The sequence below is a fragment of the Marmota marmota genome, unplaced genomic scaffold, assembly GCF_001458135.2.
Source record: "Marmota marmota marmota unplaced genomic scaffold, marMar, whole genome shotgun sequence".
Taxonomy (NCBI): Eukaryota; Metazoa; Chordata; class Mammalia; order Rodentia; family Sciuridae; genus Marmota; species Marmota marmota.
The window spans coordinates 4,373,042-4,387,068 of NW_025999880.1; the positions used below are offsets into that span (position 1 = coordinate 4,373,042).

Sequence of the window (14,027 nt, forward strand, 5' to 3'; positions counted from 1 at the left end):
ACTACATTGGCCAATAGTTACCACACTGAACAATACGAGTAGGGAACATTTACATGATTGCTCTATCTGTTGAGCAGAATTGATAGGTTAATTTGGTGAAGGAAAGCAATACCAGTTTCCTGCAATATTCAGTAACCACTAGAGCTGTCTACTCCCTTTCCCAGTTACTCATTTCCTTATGTTCCCATTATACTACACTATTATAATTCTTTTTTTAAAATTTTTGTTAGTTGTAGATGGATGCAATACCTTTATTTTATTATTTTATTTATTTATGTGGTACTGGAAAATCGAACCCCAGTGTCCCACACATGCAAGGCAAGCACGCTACCACAAAGCCAGAATCCCAGCCCCTATAATTATTCTTAACCACATTTTATAACAATAGATAACATTTATTGAGTATTCACTACATTCTATAGAACATTTCACAAACAGGTAAAATCATTCTGATTTTGTTATTTTTGTTGTTGTTATTATTGTTTGTGGAGTTGGGGATCAAACCCAGGGCCTTGCACATGCTAGGCAAGTGCTATACACTCCTAGCCCAGGTAAAATCATTATTAATCCCAGGTCAGACTGTGTCTTTTATCCTTGATTAGCCACAGTACAGTATCTACACAGAAGAGTATCATTAGATGTTACTTGAATAAATGAAGATGTAAGCTATTATATAAAATATTATATAATATTACATGATTCTTGATTTTCCATCAGCTTCACTCATCTCTCCATCCACTTCTATAATGGTAAATAACCTTAAAATATGTTTTAATATCAGGAAGACTTATTTTCCCATTATTACTTTAGTTTCAAAAGATGTGACTTAGGCAGTTTGATCCCCATTCTCCCATGAACTACCTAATCATTTTGCCAAGTTTGGGCAGAAAAACCTGTTGCCACTGTGTTTGGGATAGCATTGAATTTATAGGTTAAGCTGGAAAAAACTAAAATCTTTTTCATATTGAGTCTTATTCAGGAATAAATTAATTGAATTATATATATTTTTTTCTTCTTTTGGTACTGGAGATTGAACTCTGAGGTGCTTAATCACTGAGCCATATCCCCAATCCTTTTTATATTTTTATTTTGAGATAGGGTCTCACTCAGTTGCTTAGGGCCTAAGTTTCTGAGGCTGGCCTTGAACTTGTGATCCTCCTGTCTCAGCCTCCTGAGTCACTGGGATTACAGGCATGTGCCACCCACTCTGCTCCTTGTTCATTAATTTAAATCTTCTTTATGTTGCTCAGTTTTTTTGTTGTTGATTCCCCCCACCACCTGATTTAACCCCAGGAGTGCTTAACCACTGGGCCACATCCCTATCCCTTTTTATTTTGAGGCAGGGTCTAAGTTGCTTAGGGCCTTGCTAAATTGCTCAAGCTGACGTAGAACTTGCAATCCTCTTGCCTTAAGCTCCCAAATCACTGGGATTACAGGCATGTGCCACCATATCTATCCATGTTGCTCAGTTTTGATATAGGTTCTTCCTATTTCTTTGTGTGAGTGTATGTAGTATTGGGCATCAAGCCCAGGGTTTTGTGTATGCTAGGCAAGAGTTCTAGCATTGAACCATACCCCCAAGCCCAAATTGTCCTGAACTCTAGATCTTCCTGCCTCAGTTTTCTGAGTAGCTGGAATTACAGGCATGTGCCACTTTGCCCAGGTTCATATTTCCTATCAGTTTATTTCTAGTTATTTTATCTATTTGCCATTTGACATCAGAACTTGCTCTAATTTATTACACATATGCACATGGATTGAAATAGCAAATGTTGCTCTTTTTCCTTCTCGGTCTCAATCCATGTGCATCCTATGGTAAAAGGTGATACAAGTCTAACCAACTAGAGAATCATGTTCCTCTGGCCACAGTGATTGGTTCAGGAATGGATAACTATCCAAGTTGGGCCAATTAGAGCAAATTCTGTGATTTATGTAAGAGCAATTGAGAAAAGCTACTATTGTTCTGTTCAACTTTAACTTGGGCAAATGAAGACATGTTGCTCCCATCAGTCATCTTGCTACCACATGGAGCCTGAAAATAAAATCAAAATGATAGAAAGTACAGCTTAGAGTTGGAGAAATACCAGCTTCTGTTGACATCATTTGAAGGTAACTGTGTAGTCCTTACTGTGGAACGTAGCCAATAAATTCTGCTTTGCTAAAGCTAATTTGAGTTGTGCTTCTGGCCACTTAACAACCAAAAAATTACTAAGTGTACATTAACATAATGCTACATTTTGGTTTGAGCCAAATTCTGTCCTATCATTGTGGGACATATGGTGGGTCCTCAATAATATCTACTGAATTAATTAATGGTCAATATAAAAATATTTTAATATATTTACTTGCATTACTAAGGCTGAGCCGTCATTTCCTCTTCTACTTTTGTCTAAGGTAGGTCTGGGTATTGTGTTATGCTACACAAATTTTTCTTCTTTGTGTAATTACAATGTCCATTCTAAAAAGCATTGTAATACCTCTTTGGTCATTCCAAAATATTCACCGATTTGGTCAATCCCTATGTTTTTGTCCTTGACAGTGTCTCTTTTTCATTTTAAGTAAACTTTGTTCATTTATATTTTTCCAGAAAGTATTTAGGTTTTCATATATATTTATACAAACATCAAAATCCTCTTAAATTCCTCCATATTAGTGATAATTTTCCCTTGTGTTTTTAATTTTCAGTGGGATATTTCAAATTAGTTTCAGGTGGTCTGAACAAGGTTACATCTACCAAATAAAATTTGTATCAAGTCATATATGCAAGTTTACTTAGCAGACATTCTGTTAGGTATGACATTAATATGAAAAGGATTTTTTTTTTAAGTTTCTTTTGGAAACAGCTAAGACGAGGAACAAACTGGTACTTCATTGGGGACCTTCGGTATCTTTAAGCTAGTGACTTCGGGGGGGCTGGGATTGTGGCTCAGAGGTTGAGCGCTTGCCTAACACGTGCAAGGCCCTGGGTTCAATCCTCAGCACCATATAAAAATGGATAGATGAAACGAAGACATTGTTGTCCAGTTACAACTAAAAAATAAATGTTAAAAAGCTAGGGACTGCAGGCCTTATTCATTATGCTCATGTCCCACTCTGATGTATGAATTATCACAATAGTCCCTATAGCAATTCACGCTGAGTAATTTGGATTAATTTGGATTAAACAGATTAAAGATTTGCCAATAGTTTAGAATTACAGTACGGTATGAATCACAGCAATAGAAGAAGACATTACTGAGTAATATCTTGGAAAAATACAAAATTAGAAAATAATATCTACCAAAAGAAAAACCCTTCATTTTACTTTCGCTATCTTCTGGGGTTCAGAAATTTCTTCCAAAATAGGCATGTAGGGTAGGACTTCAGTCTTGCAACATTAAGTGTTCTTCTGCAGGGAATGGTGGGTATCAGTACATAAATAATTGCCACATGAAACGGAAAAATAAAATAAAAAGGGGGTGTGAAAAAGTGAAAATCGTCCAATGTAGCAATCCACCCCCTCACAGCTGTAAATTATTCATCAGTCGCTAATGTCATTGTACTGAGCTGGAGCTGAGTCAGCCATCACGCTGACTCAGTGAAGCAGAATTTTAATCTCTCTTATCTTTCCATGTACAAGGCTCTGTGCTTTAGGCATCAGTACCAGAGGAAAGACCGATGCTTTGTAGCAGGAATCCTATCCAGCTTGACTCTGGAACAGTTTGGTTCCAGGTAAATCAATTACTCTCACTAAAAACAAGCAGAGTAATTCCTTCCTTGACAACTTTCTGTAAAAAAAATAATAATAATCTAGAAAGATAAAGAACAGGAATGTTTATTTTTGTATTTGCCTCACATTCTCTGGAATCTAGCCATTCCAATTCAAATTAATAATATACTTCATTCCTTATTTACCTTATAAGCAAATATTTATAACAAAACAAACAGCATGAACTAGTAAAATTCCTTAAAATTGGGGGGAGTTGTGTGCTGGAGACATAACTCAGTAGTGGAGCACATGTTTGACATGGGAAAGGTCCTGGGTTCAATCCCCAGCATCAAAAAACAGAGGTGGCTTAGAGTAATAGTTCTCTAATTTTTAAAAAAATCTTTTCTTTCAATCCTGTCAAATGTATAGGCCTAATACATTAACAAATATGCATTAAGAAATTGAGGCTAATACTATTCCTGGAAAAAAAGACTGTTGACCCATACAATTAAACTACACGTTACATGCCTGTCATTAAGAGCTGGATTCACTGATAGACACAAAGTATAACTAATGAGAAGTTTTGTTACAACTAATTTCTTAAATTTTTATACCTGATTTTTAACTTAGATTTTAAATTTAAATTTTTTAAATGGGTTTTGTTCAAACTCGCACCTCATCCACTTATTGTTCTGTATTCATATTTCTCACTACTTTTTCCATTTATCTACATATTTTTATGACAATCTCCTATTGTGACAGTTACCTTCCATATACTACTACACTTTTTCAAAATACATTTGTGTTGTCTTCTCTTTTCTCTTTTTATTGATTTATTTGATAAAAGTTTTTGCATTTTTTTCTCTACTCTATAATCAACTAGTGGGTAAATGTAATTAGATTTAGTATTTTGCAGATATATTCTGTGAACCATTACACGTGATTTTAGGATTTTTAAACAAATAATGTACAAAGTACTCACCCACACTCCCTTCTGTGCCATCCGTTTCCTTTGGGATATAATGTGCAGAAAGATCACTTTGAAGCACTTCATCTGATGTGGCTCTGGCTAACGCAGCAGCCAAAAATGAAGGGCAATTACTGAAAGAGAAAAATAAAGGCAATTTTCAGTAAAAATTAGGAAATCATACATTGAACATTAATAATTATATTAATAATAACACCTCAAATTATACCTTTAAACAATATTCAAGTACTTATTTTTGTGCTATTGGAGACTGAACCCAGGGACACTCTACCACTGAGCTATAACCCTAACCCTTTTTATTTTTCATTTTGAGATAGGGTCTCACACCAAGTTGTCCATACTGGCCTTGACCTTGCAGTCCTCTTGCCTCAGTCTCCCAAGTACTGAGATTACAGGTGATAAGCCACCACACTCAGTCTTACAAATATTTATTGAGGATGTATTGTGTGGTTAAAAACTCTACTAGGCACTTGGTGCATAACACAGAGATGGCACCTGACCTACTAGGATTTACAATCCAGCTAAGGAGATGATAAAGAACAAATAGGATACAATTAAAATGCAGGAAAAGTTTTATAAAGGAAACAAACAATGTAGTGACAGAATAATAAATGGGGTAGTACCTATGTAGGATGGTCAGGAATGCCATTCCTTCGAAAGATGAAGACTCAGTTATGTGGGAGTGGTAAGTCAGGAGAAAATATTTTAGGCAGAGGGAATAGTATGTGTATAGACCTTTATGAAAACTTGGAACTAAAAGAAACTCAGGAGGAGTTCAAGGAACCGAAAGAAACTCAGAGGAAATGAAGCATGGTGGGTAAGTACCAAAGCAGAGAATAAAGTTACAGGCTAGGCAAAGGCCAGTTTTGGAGGCTCTCTAGACCATGGTATAGGATTTAGATTTTACTCAAAGTGTAGTGAAAATTCACAGATTTTGAGCAAGAGAACGCCTTAGTCACACACGAATTAAAATATTACTTTGGTTGCTGTGTCAAAGAAAATTAGAAGGAAACAAGAATGAATAAGTGTGATTGATAAGAATACAGTTACAAACCAGGTGAGAAAGGGAAATGAATTTACTTTAGAGAAAGATAATATAGAATCTGTTGATTATTAATGTAAGAGGAGAAAGGAAAAGAGAAAAGAATTAAAACTTAAGAACTAGATTTTTATCTGAGCGATTAAATGAATGGTATGATCACCTACAAAGAAAGGAAACTAGGAAAATACCAGATTTGTGGAGGAAGTGGGGTGAAGTAGATAGCAAGAGTTCATTTTAACATGTTTATTTGGAAATATCTGAGATAACTTAGTAAAGATATAAAATGGTTAATTGGACATTCTAGTATGGTGTTCAGAAATGTTGGTAAGTTTGGAAGTCACAAACATATGGATGGTATTTAAAGCTATGGAAACAGAATGGATCACATAGAGAAAATGTAAAAAGACAACTGTTTTGGATCAGTGACTTCTATGTGCCTCCTGGTTTCCTCCTTTTGGGATAAGAAGATTATTCTATGCTTTAACATTATATAAGGGGTAATGGGGTGGGGGCTGTATTTGCCTCTTTAGTTCATAGGTTTTCAGATGAAAAAGAACCAAAGAGTGCAAAGAAGAAACCATACCCAAAGAATCTCTACCTGCACCTAGGTCTTACCTCAGTGAGATCCTGAAGCTCAGCCTGAGCATGATGCCAGTCATGGGATTAGACTTCAGGAGACCTTAGGGGAGAGGTGGAGTATATTTAACATATGAGAAGAATGTGAACTAAGTGGCCAAAAAAGACTTGGCAAATTGTCTTTCTAAAAGAGGTCGCAACAATGTCACTGGTCCCAGGATTTTTTGTCCTGTGGTTGTGGAGCTCTAACCCAGGACCTCATAGGCTAGTCAACTACTCTGCCACTGAACTGCATCCCCAGCCCTCATGCTATTATAGAACCTTGACATTTCCCAGAAAGAGGTGGAATCTGTTTCCCTCCCTTTACATGGAGGTAAGACTTAATGACTACTTTGATTTTAAAATGTGGCAAAAGTGATGCTTTGTAACTTCTGAATTTTGGTCAAAAAGGCCACATGGCCCCAGGCTTCTTTCTTCCTCTTTCCCTCTAGATGCTTGCTCTTGGAACCTAGCCACCATGTTGTGAGGAAGCCCAAACCAGCATACATGGAGAAACCACACAAACAGACTTATGTGGATATGAACTGAAGGCCCCACAGCTATAGTCATCATCAGCTGCTTGACATGTAAGTGCACAGCCTAAGTCTTTCAGCTGATGCTCCAACCATCATGGATCAGAGTAGGCCAACTCTTGTTTTGCCCAGTCTGTAACTCCTGACTGAAAGAAACTGTCATAAAATAAATTATTGCTTTATATCAATAAGTTTTGTGATAATTTGTTACACAAAGTAATTGAAAACCCAATATTTAAAAGCTTGGTAGAAGGGGCTAAAGTTGTGGCTCAGTGGTAGAGCGCTTGCCTAGCATGAGTAAGGCACTGGGTTTAATTCTCAGCACTACATGTAAATAAATAAAATAAAGGTCCATGGACAACTAAAAATATTAAATTTAAAAAAAAAGCTTGGTAGAAGATAAGGAACCTATAAAAACTGAAAAGAAACAGCAAGAGAACAAAGAGAGTAGAGTATTTGAAGGAGGGAGTAGTCAACAGTTCTGCTAAGAAGTCCAATTCATAAGTGAAAAAAATGAATACTGAATCTAATAACATGTAAATCATCATCAACTTGAATGTCAAAACAATTCAATGGGGAAAGAACCATCTTTGGTGCTTGGAATAACTGGGTATACATTTACAAAAGAATAAAGTTGGACCCTTTCCTTTTACCATATTAAAAAGTTAACTCAAAACACATCATATGTGCACTGGGAACATAGCTTAATGGTAGAGCTCTTGCTTAACATGTACAAGTTCTGGGTCTGATCTCCAGAACTGGGGGGAGGGTGAAAAAGACAAGTAATAACAAGTGTTGGTGACTCTGGGGAAATTGGAACACTCATATATCCCTAAGTGTGAATGTAAAATTATGTAGTTCTTTAAAAAATTAAACATTATACCATATGGCCCAACAATTCCATGGGATTAACTTAAGGAGACCTTACAGAGAGGGTGAGTATATATACTTGAGAAATAAAAGCATACTTCATAAAAAACATGTGCATGAATATACATAACAGTATTATTCATAATAGCTGAAAAGCAGAAGCAACCAAGTGCACCACCACCTCAGCTGTAGCCAGTGATTTTTTAAAAAAACATCAGTCCATCAACTGATTTTGGATAAATGAAATGCAGTATATTCATACAATAGAATATTATTCATCCATGAAAAGGAATGGAGCACTTATATGATGTCTTTCCAATATATGGATGAAAATTGAAAACATTATGAGAAAAGCTATATATTGTAGGATTTTACTTACATGAAAAATCCAAAATAGAAAAATCTAAAGAAATAGTAGCAATACCTTAGGGCTGGTAGGCAGGAGTGAGGGAGAGCAAGCATGGGGACTTACTACTACTTAGTACTACTGCATGAGGTATTTCTTTCTAGAGTGGTGAACATTTTCTAAAACAGATTACAATGATGACTGAACAACTATGGATATATTGAAACCATGGAATTGTACACTTGTATGGGGGGTGGGCAGTACAGGCGATTAAACCAAGGGGAACTTAGCCACATCCCCAGCCCTTTTATTTTTTATTTTGAGACAGGGTCTTGCTAAGTTAGCCTTGAACTTTTGATACCCCAAGTCACTGGGATTATAGGCATGTGTCATTGTGCCCAGCTGAATTTACACTGGGGATTGCACACAGGAGTACTCTGCCACCAAGCCACACACTCCTAGCCTTTTTATTTTTGAGATAGGATCTCGCTAAATTGTCTAGCCTGGCCTCATACTTGCAATCCTCCTGCCTCAGCCTCCCAAGTCATTAGGATTACAGGCTATTATGCCTGGCTCACTGGTGCTTTTTATAAAAATCATTGGCTTAAACTGGAGGTGGTGCTGCTTGCCTGTAATCCCAGCAATTTGGGAGGCTTCAGCAGGAGGATTGAAAGTTCAAGGCCAGCCTCAGCAACTTGGTGAGATCCTGTCTCACAATAACAAGGGCTAGGGATGTAGCTCAGTGGTAAAGCCCACCTGGATTCAATCCCCAGCACTCTTTCCTGCCCCCAGATCCATTGGCTTTGTCAAAAAAAAAAAAAAAATCATTGAATAGGAGAGGTGAAAATCAAACTAGAATGAATTGATTTGTGGTAGGACATAAGGAGGTTTGGCAGAGAGGGGAAACGATATATGGGGTAGTGACTGATAAAGAACATGTAAGACAGGGAAAGGTTGTTGCTCTTGTTGTTTTAGCACAGTGTAGAGTCTGACTATGTATGAAATGAAATGATCCAAAAGAGAAAAACAGAGTCAGGTGTGATGGCATACACCTGTAATGCCAGCATCTCAGGGTAAAGCACCATTGGGTTTAATCCCCAGTAACCACCCCCCAAAAGTAACAAACATACTCAAAAAGAGAAAAGTGATAATGCAGGAAAGAGGGGATGATCAAATGAGCAAATTTCTTGAAAAGGCAAGAAGGAATGAGATTCAATCTATATATGAAAATATTGTCCTTTGACAGAATGAGGCACATTTCCTTAGTTGGAAAAAGAGGGAAGAAAATCAATACAGATGCAGATAGGTTTCTAGATTTGTCAGCAGGAAAAGGAGGTACTAATCTAATGTTTGATTCAAAAAACAATACTTACTGGGGCTTGTTTTGTGGCAGGCACTGTTCTATTGTTCAGAATATATATCAACAAAAGAACCCTTCTCAATGAAGAATGTGGCTGAATTCATTCTCAACATTTTCATGCATCAGAATTATCTGCAGGGCTTGTTAAAACACAGAACGCTGGGCCCTATCCACAAAGTCTCTGACTCAGTAGGAAATAGGACCTGATAATTTTCATTTCTAACAAGTTTCTAGGTGATATTCATGCTGCTGGTCTGAGAGCCATACTTTGAGGACCATTAGGTTAGATTAACAACCAAGTGGTGGGTTTCTAGAAAGCGTGTGGAAGAAAAGAAGAGATTAAGAGGAAGTAGACATGAAATAGTCTAATTAGAGCAGTAGACTATCTTTGCTAAGAAATTGTTGGGATTTGGAATAATTTTTAAACAAATCAGTTTTTCTTTTTCTTTTTTTTTTTTTTTTGGTACTGGGGATTGAACCAAGGGGCGCTTGACCACTGAGCCACATCCCCAGCCCCTTTTTGTATTTTATTTAGAGACAGGGTCTCACTGAGTTGCTTAGGGCCTCACTAAGTTGCTGAAGCTAGTTTTGAATTTTCAATCCTCCTGCCTCAGCCTCCTGAGCCACTGGGATTACAGATGCGCCACTGCACTCGGCATGGCATAAATCAGTTTTTCTGACGGTATGACTTTTTCTCTGTTCCCATGCCGGGTAGTATCTATTTTAAGGATATGGTTAGAATGTTGGACCATGAACTCTAAATTGAAAATGAAAGAACAGGACTTGAGTTGTAAATCACTGTGGTCTAAATGTAATTAAAGAATTGTAGGTGGGAGTACTTGGGCACAAAATCTAGGGCAGAATGTTTAGTCTCTGAACAAGATGATTATGAACAACATTTTGGAGCTAGTGCCATTTTTTATAACAGGTCTAGGTGAGACCAATGCAGTTAGTGATTCAGAAACAATAAAATGGCAATACTTACATTCCAAATCCCGGGGCAGCGGGGGATAGAAAATTCTCTATGTCAATCACCAGTAATTCTTTTTCTTTTTTCTTTTTCTGTTTTTAGTTTTTATTTTGAGACAGGGTCTCACTAAGTTGCCCTCCTGCCTCAGCCTCCCAAGTAGCTGGAATTATAGGTGCCACTATGGCTGGCCTCATCAGTATTTTTTAAATTAAGAGGTTATGATCCTTAGTAAATAATGAAATCAATGCATGAATTGTGACGTGTGTGTGTGTATGTGTGTGTGTCTAGCATTTTTTTAGAGGAAGTAGAATAAGGTGAATGAGATAAGGCTAGCTACGTATTGCTCCAGATGTGGGGGTTAAGTATGTATTCTGAATCCTAATTATGATGGAAACAATTATGAAACAAACTGATGAAATCCCTTTAAAATCCAAATGGTTTACAAACAGTGTAACCAGTTTTCTTTTTATGCTAAGTTAAATGAATTTTTCTTGGAGTCAAAATTTTCCTTCACGGATCTAAGTTCTTCATGAGCATTGCTCAACTTAATATTTCTGTAATGCTTTTACTCCCATTGATAGGAGAACTATCTGGGACATGTCCAAAGTGAACTTTTAGTTTATAGTTAGGACATTTAATTGGTTCTTTTGTTTTTAATTTTATATTAACAAATGATCTGATAACATTTATTGTAATCTTTGTTCCCTAAAGTTCCCAAAGAAAATGATACCTTTTGTATAATTAAGCTATCTGGATATAGGTTCACCAAAGGTAAAAATATGAAAAACTTTAGAGAATAAGGCAAGAACCATTAGTCTCATTAATATGTCATTTGCAGTACATTTTTAGTCACAGTTAATGTAATTTTTTACTTTTTGTCAGACAGAATGAAAATATTTTCAGTAAAATAGGGAGGAGGATTAGATGACTAATAGCTAGATATAAAAACATCAAGCTAGACACTTCACCCACATCAGCAATTCCTACATGTCAAAAAACTAGTTAGTGAGAATAACTCCTCATAGTTTTGACTCTGAATTGAAAATTATTTCTGAAAAATCAGAATTGCAAATATATTTTTAAAACACAGTCACATCAGAGAATATTTGATACACCTCAAATAAAAGCTTATCATTAATGTTTGCCACTTTAAGAGAATTAACCAGAAATGCTTTCTTTAAAAACTTTTCTTAAAATCCTTGAAAGATCCTTATATTGGAGGTTTTAAAGTTTGGCAAAAATAATAAGCATAAGAAAAGTCAAGAGAGGGCCAAAAACTCATGGCAGTGGGAGAACTAGAACTAGGCTTACAAATGTTACTGTATTGCAAGTACTACTGATGTTCATTTAGTATGATTAAATTTTTTTTCACTTTTGCAGTGTGTTCTTTGGGTAGACTGATATTCTAAATTCACATTAATTTTGTTAGGACTCTCAAATATAGTCCAAGAATAATGCTTTGCTTTTTTTTATACACCAACATATATTTTTAAGTGCTTTCCCCTTTCTTACCTCTAGCGATTCACATCTTATGAATAAAAGGAAATGTTTTCATACAAATCAGTTTGTTACTTTGTTTCAAAGTACAGATTTTACATATTCATAGATTAAAATAAAAATCATTATCCATTCTGTCTCTAAATCATACACAAGCTATACACATACATATCTTTTGAACAATGTTGAAAAATCATTAAGGGTCCCATAAGTTTAAACACCTAAGTAAAATATTAAAGTTTATTAAAGCTACTTATATTAATGAATGTATGAGTGCATATTTGAATTCTGTGTGTACTAACTTTCTCAATGTTGTATACTATAAATCAGAAATCTAGGCTCTAATAAATCATCATAAACTGAACTCAGTAAATAAGGAATGGCACAAATATCCTTCAGACAGACTGACAAATACCACAAAACCAGGATTCAAGAATGATCTCATTGCTCTTTCCTGCAGCTCACATTGGCTAACATCTTTATCCTCCAAATATTTATCTGGGTAGGTCAGTCTTACTGTTTTAATTCTATTTCAAAAATAGTGTCTTGGAATATAGTTCAGTGGTAGAATGCATGCTTAATATGTATAAGGCCCTGGGTTGGATCCGCACCCCAAAATGAAAAAACTAGCTAAAGCCCAAAATGTATGTAGTGAAAGATTTAGAATTATACACTGCATCCTAATGACCATCAACAACGTTTATACAATTATATTAATTTGTTTCAGTATCTGGAGCAGTATTTAAGGAGACAGATATTAAATCATTGTGGGAATTACCCAAATAATTATCAAAATTAAGGCTAGGGTGTATGTAGCTCAGGAGTAGAATGTGTGCTTATGTGTGAAACCCTGGGCTCAATTCCCAGCACTGAAACAACTCAGAAGTATTGGATTGGAATACAGAAGCAAAGTTTTAGTACTGAAGATGTTCATTCCTTATAGTCTAGATGAATATTGATGTCTTTAGGTTTCACAGTAGGACCAAATCATAGGAGAAACGTTGGCATTTTCTTCTCCTATAGTACTTGCTAGAGTTAATTATTATATCTGGATCCTTGATACATATAGATACAAAAGACTATTACATATACATAGATATCTCAGATACTCAGAAATTAACTTGTACAGTAACTTCTCCATGTTCCTATAAAGATTAAAAAACAAAGGGCTGAGGGATTTGAGCTCAAGACTACAATAAACAAACAAACAAAGATCATTATTAACTTTGGAGCCTGAACACATACAGTTAGTTACATACTGAGAGAGACCTAAAAATTTTGGAAAATTAAGAAAATGGAATAAAGCCAGGTGCAATGGCCTACTCCTAAAAACCACAGCAACTCTGGAGGCTAAGGCAGGAGGATCCCAAGATTAAGGCTGGAATGGACAACTTAGTGGGACCCTGTCTTAAAATAAAGTAAATAGTCTGGGTTCTGGGGATGTAACTCAGTGGTAGAGTACCCTAAGTTCAATTCCCACTACAAAAAAGAAAAAGAAAAAGGAAAAAACAATTGGAATAAAATAACTCTATAAAGTCTATACCAGGTCTAAAATTCTTTTATAATTCTCTACCAAATAAGGGTTCTTTTCCTGCTGTTTTTTATTGGTGCATTGTAATTATACATAATGGTGGGATTCAATGCCAAATAAGGTTTTTAATTTCAAAGATGGGAAAAAGGCAGATGAAAGTATAGACTAACCAGGCAATGACACAGACCTGTAGTCCCAGCTACTTGTGAAACTGAAGCAAAAGGATCTCTTAAGACCAGGAGCTCAAGACCAGCCTCGGTAACATTCTGAGATGCTGATTGAAAATAAAATAAATGACCCAGAATAGCAAAAACAATGCTAAGCAGGAAGTGTGAATCAGGCGGTATAGCGATACCAGACTTCAAACTATACTACAGAGCAATAGTAACAAAAACAGCATGGTACTGGTACCAAAACAGGCGGGTGGACCAATGGTACAGAATAGAGGACACAGAAACCAATCCACAAAACTACAACTACCTTATATTTGATAAAGGGGCTAAAAGCATGCAATGGAGGAAGGATAGCATATTCAACAAATGGTGCTGGGAAAACTGGAAATCCATATGCAACAAAATGAAACTGAA

The 14,027-nt window shown here is 36.0% G+C and overlaps 2 protein-coding genes across 6 annotated transcripts in view; one reads left to right on the plus strand and one right to left on the minus strand.

Annotated features, from left to right (window-relative positions):
• Positions 1–7,054, plus strand: part of Trim37 (tripartite motif containing 37) — a 141,095-nt gene extending 134,041 nt beyond the window's left edge. For all 3 annotated transcript variants that reach the window (XM_015495400.2, XM_048792093.1, XM_048792075.1), the window contains one exon: positions 6,786–7,054. In XM_015495400.2, coding sequence (XP_015350886.1) covers positions 6,786–6,882 — 97 coding nt within the window. In that variant the 3' untranslated portion in view covers positions 6,883–7,054. The remainder of the gene's footprint in view (positions 1–6,785) is intronic.
• The window catches only part of Ppm1e (protein phosphatase, Mg2+/Mn2+ dependent 1E), a 151,487-nt gene that overhangs the window by 20,264 nt on the left and 117,196 nt on the right, over positions 1–14,027 (minus strand). For 2 of the 3 annotated variants that reach the window (XM_048792126.1, XM_015495402.2), the window contains exon 2: positions 4,671–4,789. In XM_048792126.1, coding sequence (XP_048648083.1) covers positions 4,671–4,789 — 119 coding nt within the window. Of the gene's footprint in view, positions 1–4,670; positions 4,790–6,333; positions 6,768–14,027 lie in introns of those variants that run through there. The other variant, XM_048792133.1, reaches the window with a different exon arrangement.